A 17,286-nucleotide genomic window follows, 5' to 3' on the forward strand; every position below is an offset into this window, starting at 1 on the left:
TAGAAAACATGCCAAGTGAATTGGGATTGTATAATTGCATCATTAATAAAAAATTAAAATAAAAATTAAAATTAAAATGAAAGACTCTGCTGCAAGTACCAAACTTAATTAAATACTGAAATTGGAATCAAGATTCGCCCAATAAACAATTATTGTAAAAAGTTCTAAAAAAATGACGAAGATAAGAAGACTTGGACAATTATATTGGCCCTACAATTAGTATGTATGCATGCATGTGAATATGGATATGATGGTGAGAATGAAGCTAAGATGTAGGCATGTAGCTAAAGTAATAAAATTTCAAGACTGCAATCTACAGAGAGATCAGTAGTATTACCTTCAAAAGCGTATGTGAGCAAAAAGAGTAGGAAATAGCCAAATAGTACGTTCCTTCTAAGTTCTAAATAAGCGATGGATTATAACCAAAAAGAAATTAGATAAATTTCAATACCAGTAATATAAATCCACAAAAGCAAATCTAATTGCATATATGAAATATCTATCAAGTTTCAAGTTTTCCTATTATGAGTAGGAATGTAGGATATAATGATTAAAATCCATTAATCAATCTCTACAAAGTATACAAAATCATTTGCCATCAAATGTTTATAGGGTTCAACATATTTGTATTTTTTTTTTCATTGTCATAAAACATATTTGTAAGATGCACACCAAGTCACAAGCCTATGCCATTAGATTGACCTAACAAAGATTTCCAATTTTTAGTTGCTAAAGTATATACATCCTTGAAAATGAGCTTCATGTATGTACAACCACCCTATACAGGGCTTTTGTAAACAAACTTATAAGCTTAAAAATTCTAGTGGGAATAGGTCTGCCACAACACTGACTTGCTCTTGATGGCACTGAAATATCAATTTGCAATCTATCGCCGAAAATGAAACAAATCTACTTGGTTGATGCTTTTGTGCCAAATTCAATACCACCTCACTTGTTAGTAATTGATAGATGCCATGAGCTCCTCTAGTCCTGCATCAAATAAGATGCTTCTTAATATATCATTCACAACATTAGTATTGTGATACACTTCCAAGTCAATTCCAAAAGCTCTACAAACACGTAACATAGATTGAAAAGTTTGGCATGAAACCATAGTAGAAGAAATACAACCTGCATCAATGACAATACAATGTGTAGTTGTAGTATGAATAACTAATATAGGTATCATGTCTAATTTGCATAACATCATATCTTCTACAAATTCCATAACCAAACCTAGCTATCTATAGTTAATACTTGCAATGGAAATGAAGCAACAATTAGTTGATTGATCTAGTCAGTCTTTGACTATTGACTATTGACTATTGACACAAGTAGAAAAGGTAATCCTCAATGTGCCTAAGCAAGTCAATACAAAGGGAATGGGCCTGATTTGGTTTTTGAATGGTAAACAGTAAAATTTATCTGATCATGCAAGTAGCGTTTCTTTGAATAACCAAGTAACCAAACACAAAAGCAAGTGTGGACTATTCCACAAACATAGACCTCCTAACACTCCTAAAGGTGAAACAAATGGAATGATTGATGTGTGACTTGGTCTAGGATTGCTATTAGGAAAGTAATAGTGAAGCAGAGAAATTACCACGGCACGTTGAAGAAACATAAACAATGCACATTTTTGGAAATATATAGAAAAGACTCAATTACTTGAACAAGACATGCTTTTAAATCTCGTTAATAAGAGCTTATCTGGTTTGATGCTTCATCCATTTTGAAATCCCAATATGTTTAAATTGTTAAAATGAGAAAACATACACTGGATCAAACATCAGCCCTTACTTGCGTCCGATAGAGGACTCAACTTGTATGCCAACGTTATGGTGGAAAAATATAATGAACTAAATGCAATTTATTAAATTCATTAATAACTTAATATTGTAACTAAACCCCGTCGTCTCAATCAACTATACATATATTGCAAATGTAATAACTATTAACTATATAAATTAGCCAAATCACAAATTATTTAACTACTATTCATCCTATTTAACTAAACCTATCAAATTGGCTAAAAACATTTACCTAACAACATATTCCATCCATATTCAAATTAAGACAATTTGAAAAGAGTGGATGGCACATTAGTGACTGTTATAACATCAACTTGTTAAGATGGTAGTTGTCTTCTTGTTCTTGGATTTTCCTTTTTGACTTGAGTACTAATACTATCAAAATTCAACTAACTAAACAAAATAGAATTAGGTTATAATAAGACAAATCCATTCATCATCTTGTGCATCCCTAACTTATTTCGGAATAAAGACAATTGTAGCACTATTAAAGTTTTGACCCATCTGAACTGGCCTTTATCTTCACTAACTAATTAAAGCATATCATAACAGAAGGATAAAGCTAAGGAATCTATTTTGAAAAATTAAAACAACAACTATATAAAAATCAGATGGTTGCCCATGAAAAACAATTAAACGGGTAGAAGTGGAGATTATGGATATGGGAGGACCACCAATTTTGCCATAAAATGCATCAACAGACATAACAAAGCAATACTCGATCAGTTGAGTTATGAAAAGATCTTGGCCAATGTGGCCATCATATAGAAGACATTTATAGTCGTATATCATTGAAATAGAAATATTGGAATGTATATATAACAAACTGAAAAGATATTGAATCAATACTGGCAAACTTTAAAAATAGTAGTAGACTCAATAAGTTAATATCGATGTAGAGATGCTTCTTAAGACGTGCTCCTCCTTTTTTTTTAGTTTAGGAAGAATAATTTGTAAATGGAAAAGGCAAATCTAATGTGTCACAACTGAAAATTCATAGTGAAAGGTGGAAATAGAGATTAACACTGATATAGATTAAAAAAAAATATTAATAAAAAAATTGGAAACGCAATGCAAACTAAAGTTCAGACTTGAAATTAACACGATTTTCAATGTTACCTGAAATAACCTGAGGGCTTAACTTGGTTTGGGTTCTCTAGAAATCCTGCACATTTGAAAACAATTAAAATGTTAATATCATGAAAGATGAGATTAACTGATAGGAGAGTGGGAGAGAACTTGGAGAAGATAGACGGACAAAGTGGACTGGTGAGTGAGAGAGATAAAGGTGAGGAATTAAGGAGTTAAGAGGAGAGAGATACCAGGGTGTTATTTGTGAATTAAAGTCTTTCCATTTTGACTTTTGTTATTTGTGAATTAAAGCCTTTCCATTTTGACTTTTGCATTCCCTTCCGTTTTTTATTTATAGTGGGCAATTAAAGGTGTTTTAAACTTTTAATGCAATCTTGGTTAACCAAAAAAAAAACTTTAATTGCAGTCTTGGCCCACGCGTGATACATGGCAGAAATAGTTATTTTCGGGCTCAAGACGGCATAAACCAAACAGATTTGATTAGAGGACTAATTAGATAAGCAAAGATAATTAATTACATCAGGTGGAAGTTTGAGAGCTTAAAATGTATTAATGGCAAGAAAACTATTGGGATTTAAAATGTAATCATTTCTTTAATTCATTTAAAAAACATTTAATTCGTTTAAATGTTATTAAGAATTTTCATCAAAAGGGGTTTTAAAACGATCTGAGCCAGTCATCTACTTCCATCAAACGCAAATCCTTATGAAATCTCCACCACCATTTGTCTTCCCATTTTGTTTTATTATAACTAGGGTATGGTATGCGTCTACTGCCCATGAGACTCTCGGCGCAAGGCACCACCTCGACAACTCATCGCCTTCGCCGGCGCGCATTAACGATCTTAGGTGCAAAATATTCGCCGCAAGACCAACGAAACAACTCAATTTATAAGTCCAGCCGCAAAGCCATCCCAATTACCCATTATCTATAAGTCCAAATCAATTGGAGGCCTAACAATTTATGGACTAGCCCAACAATTTATAAGCCCAGCCGCAATTGTTGACTTTTGGTTGATTTTTAGACAGATCTCATGGTATTGGTTACACTTAACAAAATTACACAAACTCTCCAAACACTTGGATCTGCCATGTCACAACTTACTAAAAGACAATGACAACCACTTGATGGAGTCCCCGCGGCCCCACACCATTGATTTTTATTATATAGATAGATAGTTTATATAGGTGAGTGATAAGAATTGTTATTTAGGACAATAATTACCCAAAAATATAAATAAAACCTTTAAAAAAAATTAGAAAATCATAAACCCTTCAAACAAAAAGTATGAAATGGATCATTAGCTATCAATATACATATATTATTTATTCAAATAGACTTTAGGCTTACGAGTCATTAGCTATCTATGTAGCAAGTCTGGCCATGGGCTCGGCCAAATGGCTAGTTAATGAACAGTAATGCTACAGTGTCATACATTAACACTACAGTCCAAAACAATATACTACAGTTCGGAATTCATAAAATTTCGTAGAAACATATTCACGCACTTAATGCCAGCAACACAATTTATACATAGTAAAGCCAAATTAGTGCTCAAGGCAAATTTTGTTGGTTATTGAAGATTCTTATCATATCATTTAAACATTTGATTAATTCCAAGACAACAAAATCAAGCCGTTGCCCATATTAATATACCATTCACAATATCTTACATTAATTTATACATCAAATCCATATTCATGTATTTATGTGCACAAAACAACCAACAAGGTATTTATTTCATAATGTGAATATTATATTTTTTTTTTGAAAGACATAAATATTATATTTAATACAACACAAAATTAATAGGTACTCATTAGTACAATTTCAATTATATTATTTTCTCTTTTTTACGTTATTCAACGTTAATAACTACAACGCAATATTAAATAGATTCATATAAATAAATATGAAATCATATTTAAAACAACTGTTTCATAACTATTATACAAACACTAATATTTAGTGTTCTAAGTACCAATATAAAATACACGCAATATATATACATTTTTTTTCCTTTTTTTTCTAATTATTTGAACGTAATAGAAATCAACAACCAAATAATTGAAAACAACCAGTTAGTGAGGTCTACTCACCTATTATTGTTGTCATCGAAAGAACAATCATAGAAAAGAAATCCACTCCACGTAAAATTCATATCACCAAACAATAAAAATATTCTATTTCTTCTTCCTTCTTCCTTCTTCCTTCTTCCTTTGCCTTATTCTCTTTAATCTTCTTTTGTTTTATTTCTCTCATTCTTTTTTTTTCTTTCTTTTTCTCCTAAGCAAACCATATATTTTATATCTAAGAAAACTAAATAGTATTCAATAATTACAAAATCTCTACCCCCATTTTCTTCCATATTATCTCACCATAATAAAGAAAATATTCCTTCTAGCTCAAAAAGTTTCTAAATTAATAAAATCTCTGCACCATATTTAAAAACTTAAAAAATTTCCTAATAAACCCTTTTCAAACTAAACAAACTATTTTCCCTCATTTTCAAAAAGTCAAATACAAATATTTGATACAATAATTTAATAATCAACATAAGAAATACAATCATATTATATTAAAATTTGTAAAATAAATAATTTTGCATATTAAATAAACAGATCGAGTAACTCTCAAGGACAAAAAGGAGAAAAAATTGCTCTCAAACCCACATTTTTTTTTTTATAATCACTCACAAGGACTGAGTAGATTTTACAACAATTATACCATTGACACAAAATTAAAAACAGCCCAGGGTGATAAAAAGTCAAGTTTACCCCTGCCATGAAATAAAAAAACAACCCAACCCAACCAAAAGGACCCAGCGTATGTAGTATGAATAAGAACAATCGTTGTTCATACCTCAACATGAGCTATGAACAATCCTTGTTGATACCACAACATAATGTATGATCAATGAGAATACCTATTGGAGTAGGAACAATCATTGTTCATACCTACAATTATTGTTCATATCTCAACATGAGTTATGAACAATCAAAACACCTATTGGAGTAATGTATGATCAGTAAGAACATCTATTGGAGTATGAACAACCATTGTTATATCCATTTTGGGTATGAACAATCACTATTCATACCTCAACATAATGTATAATTAGTAAGAACACCTATTGGAGTATAAAAAATTATTGTTCATACATATCTGGGGTATATATGAACAATCACTGTTCATACCTCAACATAATGTATGATCAGTAAGAACACCTATTGGAGTATAAACAATAATTAATGTTTATAGCTCAACATAAGTTATGAACGATCTCTGTTTATACCTCAACATAATGTATGAGGTATGTTCACTTATTTGGGGTATGAATAAACACTATTCATACATGAGAAAAACCAAAACGATAGAAAAGGTAAAATTGGAAAACATTAATTTTAAATCCTGACTATTTTGTTCTTAAGGGTTATTTTCCCCTGAAAATTAGATTTTCGGATTATTTTCACCTGAAAATTGGGTTTGTGAGTGATTTCAAAAAAAATGTATCCTTAAAATCCACCTTTTTCGCTCAACGTAAAGATTTAATTTGCCCCCACTTTTGTTCATGCTCTTTGAAAGATAATCAAATAGTTTGTGTATCTTAGGTAGTAGTTAGATTCTAGGGTTAAGGGAACTGCAGTGTATCTGCATTAAATGGAGACTTTTTGATATCAGTACACTCATAGATATGGAACTGATCCATGAAGTTCAGTTCATGCGTTCCCAAGACTAAAAGGGTGTTCAGGTGGTGGTAATGCAATTGTAGGAGTTGGTTCATGCATTCTGTTAGAGAAGGATTCAACAGATTGCCTGTTGTTGCCGCCACCAGTGTGATGTGAATGCTCGACAACAAACAAGGTAAAGCTCCAGGGTTTGGGATAATCGATATCAGCTAGAATTTTCATTAAAATGGATAAGTTCCAGTCTGAATACAATAATTTCACTTCTTAAACTAGTCAATAATTTTACTTCCATCACTTGTGATTTATTCCGTGAGCTTCATCAGCAGAATCAAACATCTGTGTCAGAGACTTCTTCACCACATCGTCTGCAAAGATATACTTGATTGAATTCCTCCCTAGCTGAAACAATTCCTTCTCGCCAAGACCTTCACATTTCACATACAAATAGGCATCATCAGTTCAGTAACTAATCAGCATTCAAGACTTACAACACAGGAGACATCCCATACCAAATGCAGAAGCCGCAAGGCTGTATTCATGAGTTAGACTGGTAGAAAAAACTCCAGTGTCATCAGTGCACAAGGTTATAGGATGCTTTGAGTTGTATAGGTCAGCTGCACCGTCATTGAATATGTTTCAAATAATAAAACATCAGTTCTCAGGAAAAAAGAAAGACGCGTCAAAAAAACATTGCCAAAGACTTCTTTTCCTCCACTTGATGTGAAAAACTAACCAAAATGATGGTCTTGTATAGATGCCATACGTCCAGTGCGCACATTCGATGTCAAACATATCTCTACCTACAAAGTGGTGAAACAACATAAACTTGTAAGCAAGAACAAGGGAGAGATAGATTGTCTAACAGATTTGACAAGTTATCCTCTACAACAAAGATGGTTGCAATGCAAATGACAAACCGGAATCTTAGATGTTTTCAACTGTTTCCACTGTTGTTCTTCAAGAAAAACAGCATGACCAATCCTCTGGGGCAGAAAGTCCAGCATTGCTTGGACTTCCTTTCGATTTGGTACCTACATGTACTAAGTCGAAAAAATATACCAGTTAGAAAATCGGATTGCGAGTTCAGCACTGAATGTAACACAAGCAGTATAAAAATGCCTCAGAAGATATTTAATGCTGAACAAAGCCCGACACACCTCTGCACAGTGAAGAGTTATGGGAAGACCTTGTTGCTTTGCAAATAGCAACGGCGGCAAAAATTTCTCCCTGCAATACAAAAACAAAAGAAAAAGGTGAATATCATATCAACTAACTATTAGATACAGCATAGAACACTCCAAAAATCTTGAATGCCATGAAGTACCATTCTCCCACGACAGGATTGCCAGAAAAGTCTATGCCAACTACCCCTGAATCCCTCAATCCCAAAGCTAATTGAACCTTCCAAAAGAAAAGACAACCTTAGCTGCACCATCTTACATCTAGATTAAAAAATTGGAACTTCAACAACCATTAAGAAATGAAAAGGCTACAGCATTACAACATACAGTTTCCATTGCCGCTGCAGTAGACTCACGACGGTCAATACTGAGAAGAAGACGAACAAATATGTGTTTCCTCATGGTTTCATTGTCATTTCTAAACAATGTCTTACTGGAGGTTTTCTGGTCCAAATAAGAAGGAAGGAAACTGACATCAACAGTACTAATAGCCTTTAAGCCGTTAATAACTGCTTCCATGTAGGATCCCTTTGTCATTCCTTTTGCTTCATTTTCCTGTACAGATGAAATCATATATTTTTCCCATCATTCTGAATGTGTCATAAGTGAGTTCTGGTAAAGAATTAAATATCGTATTTTGCACTTTTAAATGCTACCAGTAGTCATTTTTGTAAGCTTAGATGCACATGAAAGTTGCTTCTTTTAAATAGTAGAACCTCATCAGAAAATAATAGGTATATATACAATTCAAAACTCCTACACTATATAATCCTGAAATTAAGTTATTTGATATCGTTTAACTCAAAAAAAGTGGGGGATCCAAAAGGACCACTACAAGTATACAACACCACAAAAGGATGAAACTTAAAGAAGGCATCTAAATTAAGACATCAAAAGAAGTCTCTGTCTCCAACTCTGAATCACATTCATTACTTTTATGTTTTAGTCCTGAAAGAGGAGTGGGAAACAAGAAAGAGGCTCTCTTGCAGCCAAGTTTTCTCCTACGACCAAGTTTGTGTAGTAGCGTCTAAACTTGCTGATCAATATATATATGTTAATGTGCACTTCTACAAGGGGAAGAAGAGCAGCATTTATGTTCTGATGCACCGAGTTCCACAGATTTGTCCTAGAGTTCTAAGCAAGTGGGTTCCTTATCGATCCTTGAAGCAAGAAAAACTAGATTACATGGTTGTTCTGTGGGCACCAAGATGCAGTCTTGTGCATATATTGACAACTCATAATTTTAAACTCATTACATACCTTTGGAGTGGTTCTTAGCTCCAAATAAACGACATTCTCAGAAGCAAAATCCTCAATTACCTGTTTGTACGATGAACAGCATACAAATAATTGTGACGACAGTAAATTAGTGAACCAAAAAAGAGAAAATAAAATAAATAAAAAAGTAAACATAAAAATGAGTATTGCACTAACTTCTTTGGTGATTCTGGTAACAGTGTCGTGATTGGTAGTAATTACATGGATCAGGTCAAACAGCTTGAAACACTCATCTAGTGAACGGTCACCTGTGTTTCAAAATAAAACAAAACATTACTTCAAAGGGGTTATAAAAAAAATCTATCCTCCGCATTTTCATCTCACAACAAATGAAAGGCAAAAAGTGCAAAGCACTAAACTTATGAAAGTCGGATTCCAACCCAATATCCAGATTCCTTAGCAACCTTCTTGGTGTCCTAATCATTTAACTCGAGATTTTCTTTCCTTTCTTACTAACAATGGCTTTTAGAAAGGGCTAGTTTCCAAGTTGATATTGAACATTTTTTTTTTCTTCAATTCAATCTCCAATCACATTGATTTTTTTTATGCAGATTGACAAACATTCAAGCCTCAGTGGGTCCAATTGTATCCTAAAAAGGAGACCAAATAGCAAATCCAAAAGCAAATTGGTACTCCTATTCTCAACAAAACTATACAATTCAATTAGGGCTTTGAAAGAAAAAGAAAAAAAGTGAGTAGTAGACATACTTTTCATGATTACATGCTCAACAGCAGCAAAATCCACAACACCCTTTTCACCCAGCTGTTTAGCAAGTTCACTAGCAAACAATAAACAACCAAACAACACAGCTAATTAAACGCCATCAAGAACTAGAATGACAACAAGTACATGAAATAAACAGTAAGAAGATTGTAAAGCTTACAGCAATGTGGAATGTCTGATAGAGCCATTGAGGTGGGCATGAAGTTCTATCTTGGGTTGTTTCAGGCACCACTCCATCTCTACTTGTGTATGGAAGATTGGGAGTGTTTATTTTATTTATTCATAGGCTCTAGTTAAATATTCACGTGTTGAGTACGTAGTTCAGTTGAACAAGTCATCATTTTAGTCAACACACCAGTTGTTTTCTTTCTTTCTCAGAGAGTAAATATCATTATATCAATCAGCAGCTCATCCGCTCAAGTCTTCCTTGCAAACGTTAACTTCATTTCCATTGGGAGGTCCTAGGTGGGCCCCTTAGGAACAAAGCCATGGGACCTCTTCCAGAGAGCTATAGTCATTTTCAACACTCGTACCACTCTAGCTGTGTGTGCACTATGGTTGGCATGATAGATAGCAGAATTTGTGCCATGACAAAATTTGGTTCCAAAGAAAGGCTATTAAAAGAAAAAGGAGTTGGGATATGGGTGTGGCCTAACTCCTAAATCACTGGATGTTTTGTTGTCGTTACCTCTTTAAATCATGTGGCTACGTCTTTACTTTGCATAGGTACATGTATCAGAAAATGCAAAGCTATATAGTAAAGTCGTAGCATGTGCATAAAAAGATTTGGAATCCCTCTTGATGTGTCCTGTTTAATCTTCTTTGTCTCGCACGGGAATTAGGAAATCTGGAAACTTTAGTCAGCATCATACTCAGATCCTACTCAGCTCATTTGAAGAATATGTTTGTATTTGTGCCTCTGTGCATTAATGTGGTTGGTACCAAGGTCGAAGAAGGATCATAGCGCTCCATGTGCAAAATCTCATAAAAGTTTTTTGGTGTTTATACAAGTTGGAAGATTTTGACAATTTAGCAGATTGAGGATATCTTCGATAATGTTGAGAATTGCATCTTATAAGTTTGTTTCTTAGTGAGGTGATTGAGTGATTGAGTCCAAACATTGATGATACAGTGGGTGACAGCCATCATTCCAAGTACCTCTGGATTTTCTCTCACTTTGTTAAGAGCTTTGAGTACTTTGGTCCAATGGTCCTGGCTAAATCCGGCAACCAATTAACAATGACTTTACAGTTTATACTGTGCTTGTTTGCCTGTAAGAATTTCCATGTAATACAGCAGAGTGGTTCTGAACAAAACAAAAGATTGTTACAAGTTACAAGTAGTTTGAATATCTATGTAACACTTGGCTAGTTTGCTGCCAATTCAAAACTGGAATTAACAATGACTTTAGGCTGTGCCAGGAAGGCAGGAAGATAACCATACATACACAAAAGCCAATCAAACATTATTTGAGCCACAACAAATGGGCAAGGGCATAACCATACATACACAAAAGCCAATCAAGAGGATGCTTCCTAGACGTACAGAACACATGAAAGCCGTCATCAGTCGTGTTCATTACCTAGGTCGTAGTGTTGCAAATGGCTCCCAGTTTCCAAACTTTACATCCTACCTATATTAATAACCGTTTCTCCCAAGATGCTCATAGTGAGCCACATCAGCAAAGTTTTTAAAATAGTCTCTATTTGAAAAATAATTACTTGCCTTCTTACCAAACTAACCCTGAATTTGGCCTGCTCTCTAATTTAATATAAATTAAAATTGTCCTTTCATGTGTTATGCTAAAACAAAAAACAAAGCTACGCACAAATGTACGCATGGGATAAAAAAAAACAAATTCTAAAAAATAATGGATTAGTTAATTGATATGTATTAGTTATTGGGATATGGATATGGATATGTATTAGTTAATAGATATAGATATGTATTAGTTAATAGATATGGATATGGATTACTTATTGGATATGGATATGTTAAACTTCCAAGTGCTTCCCTTAAATATAGGCCCAGACATGATGGGTTTAAGAATAACAGGCCCGGCCACAGGTCGGGCTGCATGGCTAGTTTACCAAAGGAGCTATAAATGACCATAAAATATAACATACGTTGTAGCTTAATCAATCATTGAAATGAATGCAACATCTTTTACTTAGACGGCCAACCAAATAAAACCCATGTCAAGACTTTTTTTTTGATAAAACCTTCATACATTATATTAAAATAGATAAAATATCCCTAGGACAGTACAAATAAAACTGTTTCGGACCATCAGAACTAGCCCACTCTGCTAGCTTTATAGCCCAATTATTCCCTGTTACAGAAGTGTACCTAAACGAAAATTCTATCATATCCGGCCTTCATGTTCATCTCTTCTCTGGCCAATTCTGATCCCTATTTGAGCTCCTTGATGGATTAGTTATGATTTTGATCACTTGTTGATCAGTTCCTTCAAAGATCGCATTCACCACTCCCTTTTGTCTGACGAGATCAACCGCAAATTCTGTGGCAAGAAGGCTAGCTTCAGTGCGAGAGAGGGACCGCATGTGTTGGGTTACAGCGGCAACACACACTCCATTCCAATCTCTTATAATTGCTGCAGAGAGAGTAGAGAGCTTAGATTTCATAAACAAACCATAGTAGTTCACTTTAAACTGACCAAAAGGAGGAGCAATCCATTCCCCCTCACTTTCAGAAAGTTCCATCTGTTGTGAAAAGATAGCCAAGGGGCTATCCACAGTAGTCCATTTCTGCCAATCAGCCAAAGCCTTGGCAAGAACTTGTTCCTGGTTAGGTCGAACAAACCTAAACCGACAATCATTTCTATGCCACCAAAGGTGGGGTACAACAAAGCAAAAACATATAGGGAAACATTCTCAGAAGGACTATCTCGCCTTGAAAAAGTTAAACCATCTTTGAGACATAAAAGCTCCACTCTCCACTCGAGCCCTAGCCAAGAAGAAAACCAAAGTCTTTTGCTCCAAGTGCATTCAAAGAACAAATGATCCAAATTTTCCGGTCGATCATTGCAAAAATGCACAAATTTCTACATTGATGTGATGTTCCACCAAAGCACTACCCGGTTAAAAATAATTTTTTGCCGTTTCCATAAGAAAAGTTTCACTCTTCTTTGGAATTTTGAGCTTCCATATTCCCATCAAATCCTTATTTTGTGGATTAGTTGAGCATTGACCTTCCGACATGTTTAGAGAGCAAATAAAATCATAGGCAGACTTTCTTTGTAAAATTTCCATTTGGGCCGGATTCCACAACAGCTTATCATAAGAAGATGGACGAGCTTGCACACTCTTGATAGAATTAAGAACCATAGGAAGAATCAGAGAAGAGAGGCGCACACAATCCCAAGAGCCGTCAGGATTTATAAAATCATCCACTGTAAGTTCCAGGTCCACACATGGTGGAAGAGGGGTGACAAGATCCAGAAGAGCCCATGGCTTGTTCATCACCATCACCCATTGGTCAGTCCAAAATTTCACCGATGCACCATCCCTAATCCTCCAAAGTGCTCCCAATTCCACAAAAAACTTAACTTTTTTCAAACCTTGGCAAATAGGAGAAGCATCAGAAGTATCTGTAGTGAAATTATGTAGGGTAAGAGTTTTGGTATACTTAGACCTCATGAGTTCACTCCAAAGTGACTTTTCTATCATAGCTCTCCAGAAAAGTTTGCAAAGGAGTGCCAAGTTAAAAGAATGAGCATCCCTGAAACCCAAACCCCCTTCTGCTTTCGTTTTGCACAAGCTACTCCATTTACAGAGGTGAATGGCATTACTATCCGGGCTATTCCACCAGAAATCCCGACATGCCTTGTCCATTTTATCAGTGATGGAGATGGGAATATGGAATGCAGACATAGTATAAACTAGCTTTGCTTGAGTAACAGCTTTAATGAGAGTTGTCCGGCCTGCCTGGGAAAGAAGTTTCCCCTGCCAATTCGCCACTGCACTTCTCACTCTATCTAGCAAAAAGCGAAAGTCCTGGACTTTAGATTTTGAAAAGATGATAGGCGAGCCAAGATACATATCAGACCCAGTCATCTAAGCCACCTCCAAAGTGTGCTTCACCGACTCCTGTATATCATGACTTGTTCCCTGACTGAAAAGAATAGATGATTTGTCTCTATTTATCATTTGACCAGTAGCATCACAATAGAGTCTCAGAATCTTATCGATATTGTGAGCTTCATTCGGTAAAGTCTTCCCAAATATAATCAAATCATCCGCATATAGCATATGAGAGATACTAGGAGCCTTCCTTGAGATCTTGATGCCAGAAATGGCTTGTGCAGCTTGAGCTTGTAGAAGAAGTCTGGATAAAGCTTCAGAGAGTATGATGAAAAAGTATGGAGACAGGGGGTCCCCTTGCCGAAGTCCCCTCATCGGTGTAATAATGGTCTTCAATGGGGAGCCATTCAGCAAAACATTATACTTCACGGTAGAGATACAAAACGAACCGGTATGAATAACTCTATCGGAGAAACCCGACTTACTCATGATAGCAAGGAGAGAAACCCATTCAACTCTGTCGTAAGCCTTTGACATGTCCATCTTTAAAGCAAAAAGACCCAGTTTGTTCTTCGCCGCTTTTTTTATTTTATGGATGACTTCATGTACTACTCCAATGTTATCTCCAATTGCACAATTGGGTGCAAAGGCACCTTGGTTGGGAGAGATAAACTTAGGCAACAACCCTCTTAATCTATTCGCAAGGAGTTTGGAGATAACCTTGTAGGAAACATTACATAGGCTGATGGGTCTATAATGTGAAGTGTAACAAGGGTTGTCTGTCTTGGGGATGAGAGAAATGAAAGTTTGATTAAGATATTTACCAAATTTTCTTTCAGTGAAAAAATTCTGGACCATCTTAACAAGGTCAGTACCCACAATCCTCCAAAATCTTTGATAAAACATGGCTGGAAAGCCATCAGGTCCCGGTGCTTTGTGACTCCCCATGGATTTAACAACTTTTTGAATCTCTGTAATAGAAGGACATCTGATGATAGACATGTTTTCTATATCAGTTATACAAGGTTCAAAGAGATTGACGATTGTATTCAGAGAAGCAGGAAGAGTCGGGTTAGATGGTGGTCTGAAAATATCCTCAAAAGAAGTGAGGAATTGATGGCAATAGTTTGTCCGGAAGTAAGCCATGTGCCATCCTTTTCTCGAATTTTATCAATATCATTCCTTCTCTGCGAAAGCTAGCAAAGGAGTGAAAAACTTTGTATTGTTGTCCGTGATCCGGCCACGGTTTGAATGAGAGATGTGTTTCGATATAACTGCTCTTTTCGATATAGGTCCATAATATTTTTTCTCATTTCCTTGATCTCCGGAAGATTGACATCCGTAACGAGGTTAGAGATAAGTGAAGTTAACCGTTTCGATTCTTTAACGGGTAAAATGTTCCCAAACACTTCCCTATTCCATGTCCGAAGAGAGGTTCTGAGAAACTTGAACTTAGAATTCAGAATGAAAGATGGCGACCCCAAAGATAGGTGACTCCAACAGTTTTCGATCACGCCTTCACATGAAACATCTTTGCACCACATGTCATGGAATCTGAAAGGCTTTGGGCCACTATCAACCACACCAGTCATATGAAGAACCAGAACAACATGATCAGACGAAGAAGTTGCAATATGTGAAACACATGCCATAGGGAAAATATCTAGCCATTCCACATTCGCAATTGCTCGATCCAGTCTTTCTCTAATATTGGCTTCACCCATTCTATGATTCGACCAAGTAAAAGATGGTCCAGAGAACCCAAGATCAGTCATATCAAGATCATTAATAAGGCTAACAAAATCATCCAAATGTCTAAGGGGTATAGTATTCCCCCCTTCCTTCTCAGCAGAGCACACCACAGCATTGAAATCACCCATAATGAGCCACGGGCCAGAAAAAACCCTTTTGTAAGCTCTGAGATAATCCCATACAGCACGCCTTTTGTGGGCTATCGGTTCCCCATATATGAAAGAAACATGCCAAGATACATTAGTTAGGTAATTGATAAAAGTGCCAGATATTGCATGTTTACAGCCATCAATCACTTGAAAGGATATGTTATCCTTATAGAGCTTCGCAATACCACCACTCGCGCCTACCGGATCTACCGAAAAAACTTGAGGATATTTAAGCGATTTTTTACATACATAAGTTTATTATACATAAGTTTAGTTTCTACAAGAAATAAAACATCGGGATTAAACTGCTTCACAAGGCTCCTAAGGTTCAGAACTGTTTCCTTAGAGCCCATCCCCCGACAGTTCCAGGATATCATCATTGCACCAAAAGGTGTTGCGATGCGACAGAAGTTGCAAACCCGTTCAAAGTAACAACACCTTGTGTGGATGAGTTATGCGTGTCATCCGTCATTTGCTAAGCAGTATCATTCACAACCACTGTCTCACTAGGTATGAAACGGTTACTCAGGTACAGTCTTAGTAGCATTGGCAATTATTGAGCAACCGAAATCTTCTCTGTGCCAACAGCGTACACCCCTACTAACCCACTCGTCTTACATCAAGGAAAACCACCAAGACAAACTAAAATCAGCACCCATACAACTCAAAGCCTTGAACAAGAAACCACAAAACCTAAACTGATTTAAACTCAGAAAGAATCACAACATAGGTCACACCCGACTTCTCGAAACTCAGTAGGAACAAAACTTCAATCACTTTCTTACCACCATCCAGAAAGTTATTCTCAAATTGATTGCAACTGAAATATCAGCACTGTCTCTATCTCTGATTAATACTGCAGCAACATCATCCAAAGTTGGTGTTTCATGAACTCAGACAAAAGACCCGGAAAGAACTAACTTCGCATGACCAGAAAAAATCTCTGCTATCAATGGAAATCCCCTCACTTCATCGATTCATCCCCCACAAACAAGCAGGAAATCGATTAATTAAGGCCTCAATTCCTCTCTGCAAAGCAATTTGTATCTCGTCAGAACCCGATGTTTTTCTCCCCAAAATACCGCTGATGCCATCACACGCAAACAAAAGATACATCTCCACTGCAAACATATTCAGAAAGGAGGAGAAGCTGGAAAATCAATAGCAATAGACAAATCAGGAGACCCTCGCGATGGTGAAAGAAAGTGATTGAGTGAACTAGCTGATCGGAGCAGAAAACATCTTCTTCTTATATAGACTAATCCGGAGTTGGCCTGAAAATGATCAGAGTTGGCCTGGATATGATCGGAGATGGCTCTCTTAAATCCTAACTTCAATTGTGTCTTTTTATGCTAACCCACATCATCACCACCAATACTGCAAAAGAGAAGCAAAAACTGGACGACCGGAATCTTTACATAGTTGGCCTGAATCTCTCCGGAAATACCTCTGAAGGGCCGTAACTTTGGGACTCTCTACCACCTTAGGCAGGCACCGCCATCACACTGAGAAAAACGGGGAAAAAATTGCAAAGTTGTTTCCTTTCTAAAGCTCATACCTTTTTACT

At 35.9% G+C, this 17,286-nt stretch overlaps 1 protein-coding gene and 1 long non-coding RNA gene across 2 annotated transcripts; both read right to left on the bottom strand.

Moving 5' to 3' along the window:
* Positions 1-674: 674 nt before the first annotated feature.
* Positions 675-3,081, bottom strand: LOC147504021 (uncharacterized). Its single transcript, XR_015220328.1, has 2 exons — positions 2,931-3,081; positions 675-990 (listed from the first exon to the last, which is right to left on the bottom strand). It is a non-coding gene; the product is annotated as an uncharacterized LOC147504021 (long non-coding RNA).
* A 3,700-nt stretch (positions 3,082-6,781) lies between these two features.
* On the bottom strand, positions 6,782-10,250 carry LOC147504022 (adenosine/AMP deaminase family protein). The gene is made up of 11 exons (XM_086557128.1): positions 9,936-10,250; positions 9,760-9,830; positions 9,208-9,299; positions 9,034-9,093; positions 8,101-8,328; positions 7,917-7,993; positions 7,750-7,819; positions 7,510-7,623; positions 7,326-7,392; positions 7,102-7,206; positions 6,782-7,017 (listed from the first exon to the last, which is right to left on the bottom strand). Exons 1-11 carry the CDS (start codon positions 10,010-10,012, stop codon positions 6,884-6,886), a joined length of 1,095 nt encoding a protein of 364 aa, XP_086413254.1. The 5' UTR covers positions 10,013-10,250; the 3' UTR covers positions 6,782-6,883.
* Between the last annotated feature and the right edge of the window lie 7,036 nt (positions 10,251-17,286).

This window comes from Coptis chinensis, chromosome 4 (assembly GCF_015680905.1).
Source record: "Coptis chinensis isolate HL-2020 chromosome 4, ASM1568090v1, whole genome shotgun sequence".
Taxonomy (NCBI): Eukaryota; Viridiplantae; Streptophyta; class Magnoliopsida; order Ranunculales; family Ranunculaceae; genus Coptis; species Coptis chinensis.

Coding starts and splice junctions, on each gene's coding strand:
- LOC147504022 (XM_086557128.1), bottom strand. CDS start 10,012: ATGGAGTGGTGCCTGAAACAACCCAAGATAGAACTTCATGCCCACCTC. Junction 9,300..9,759: donor TGAGCATGTAATCATGAAAA/GTATGTCTACTA, acceptor TTTGAAACACAG/GTGACCGTTCACTAGATGAG. Junction 8,329..9,033: donor AGCTAAGAACCACTCCAAAG/GTATGTAATGAG, acceptor TCATCTGTACAG/GAAAATGAAGCAAAAGGAAT.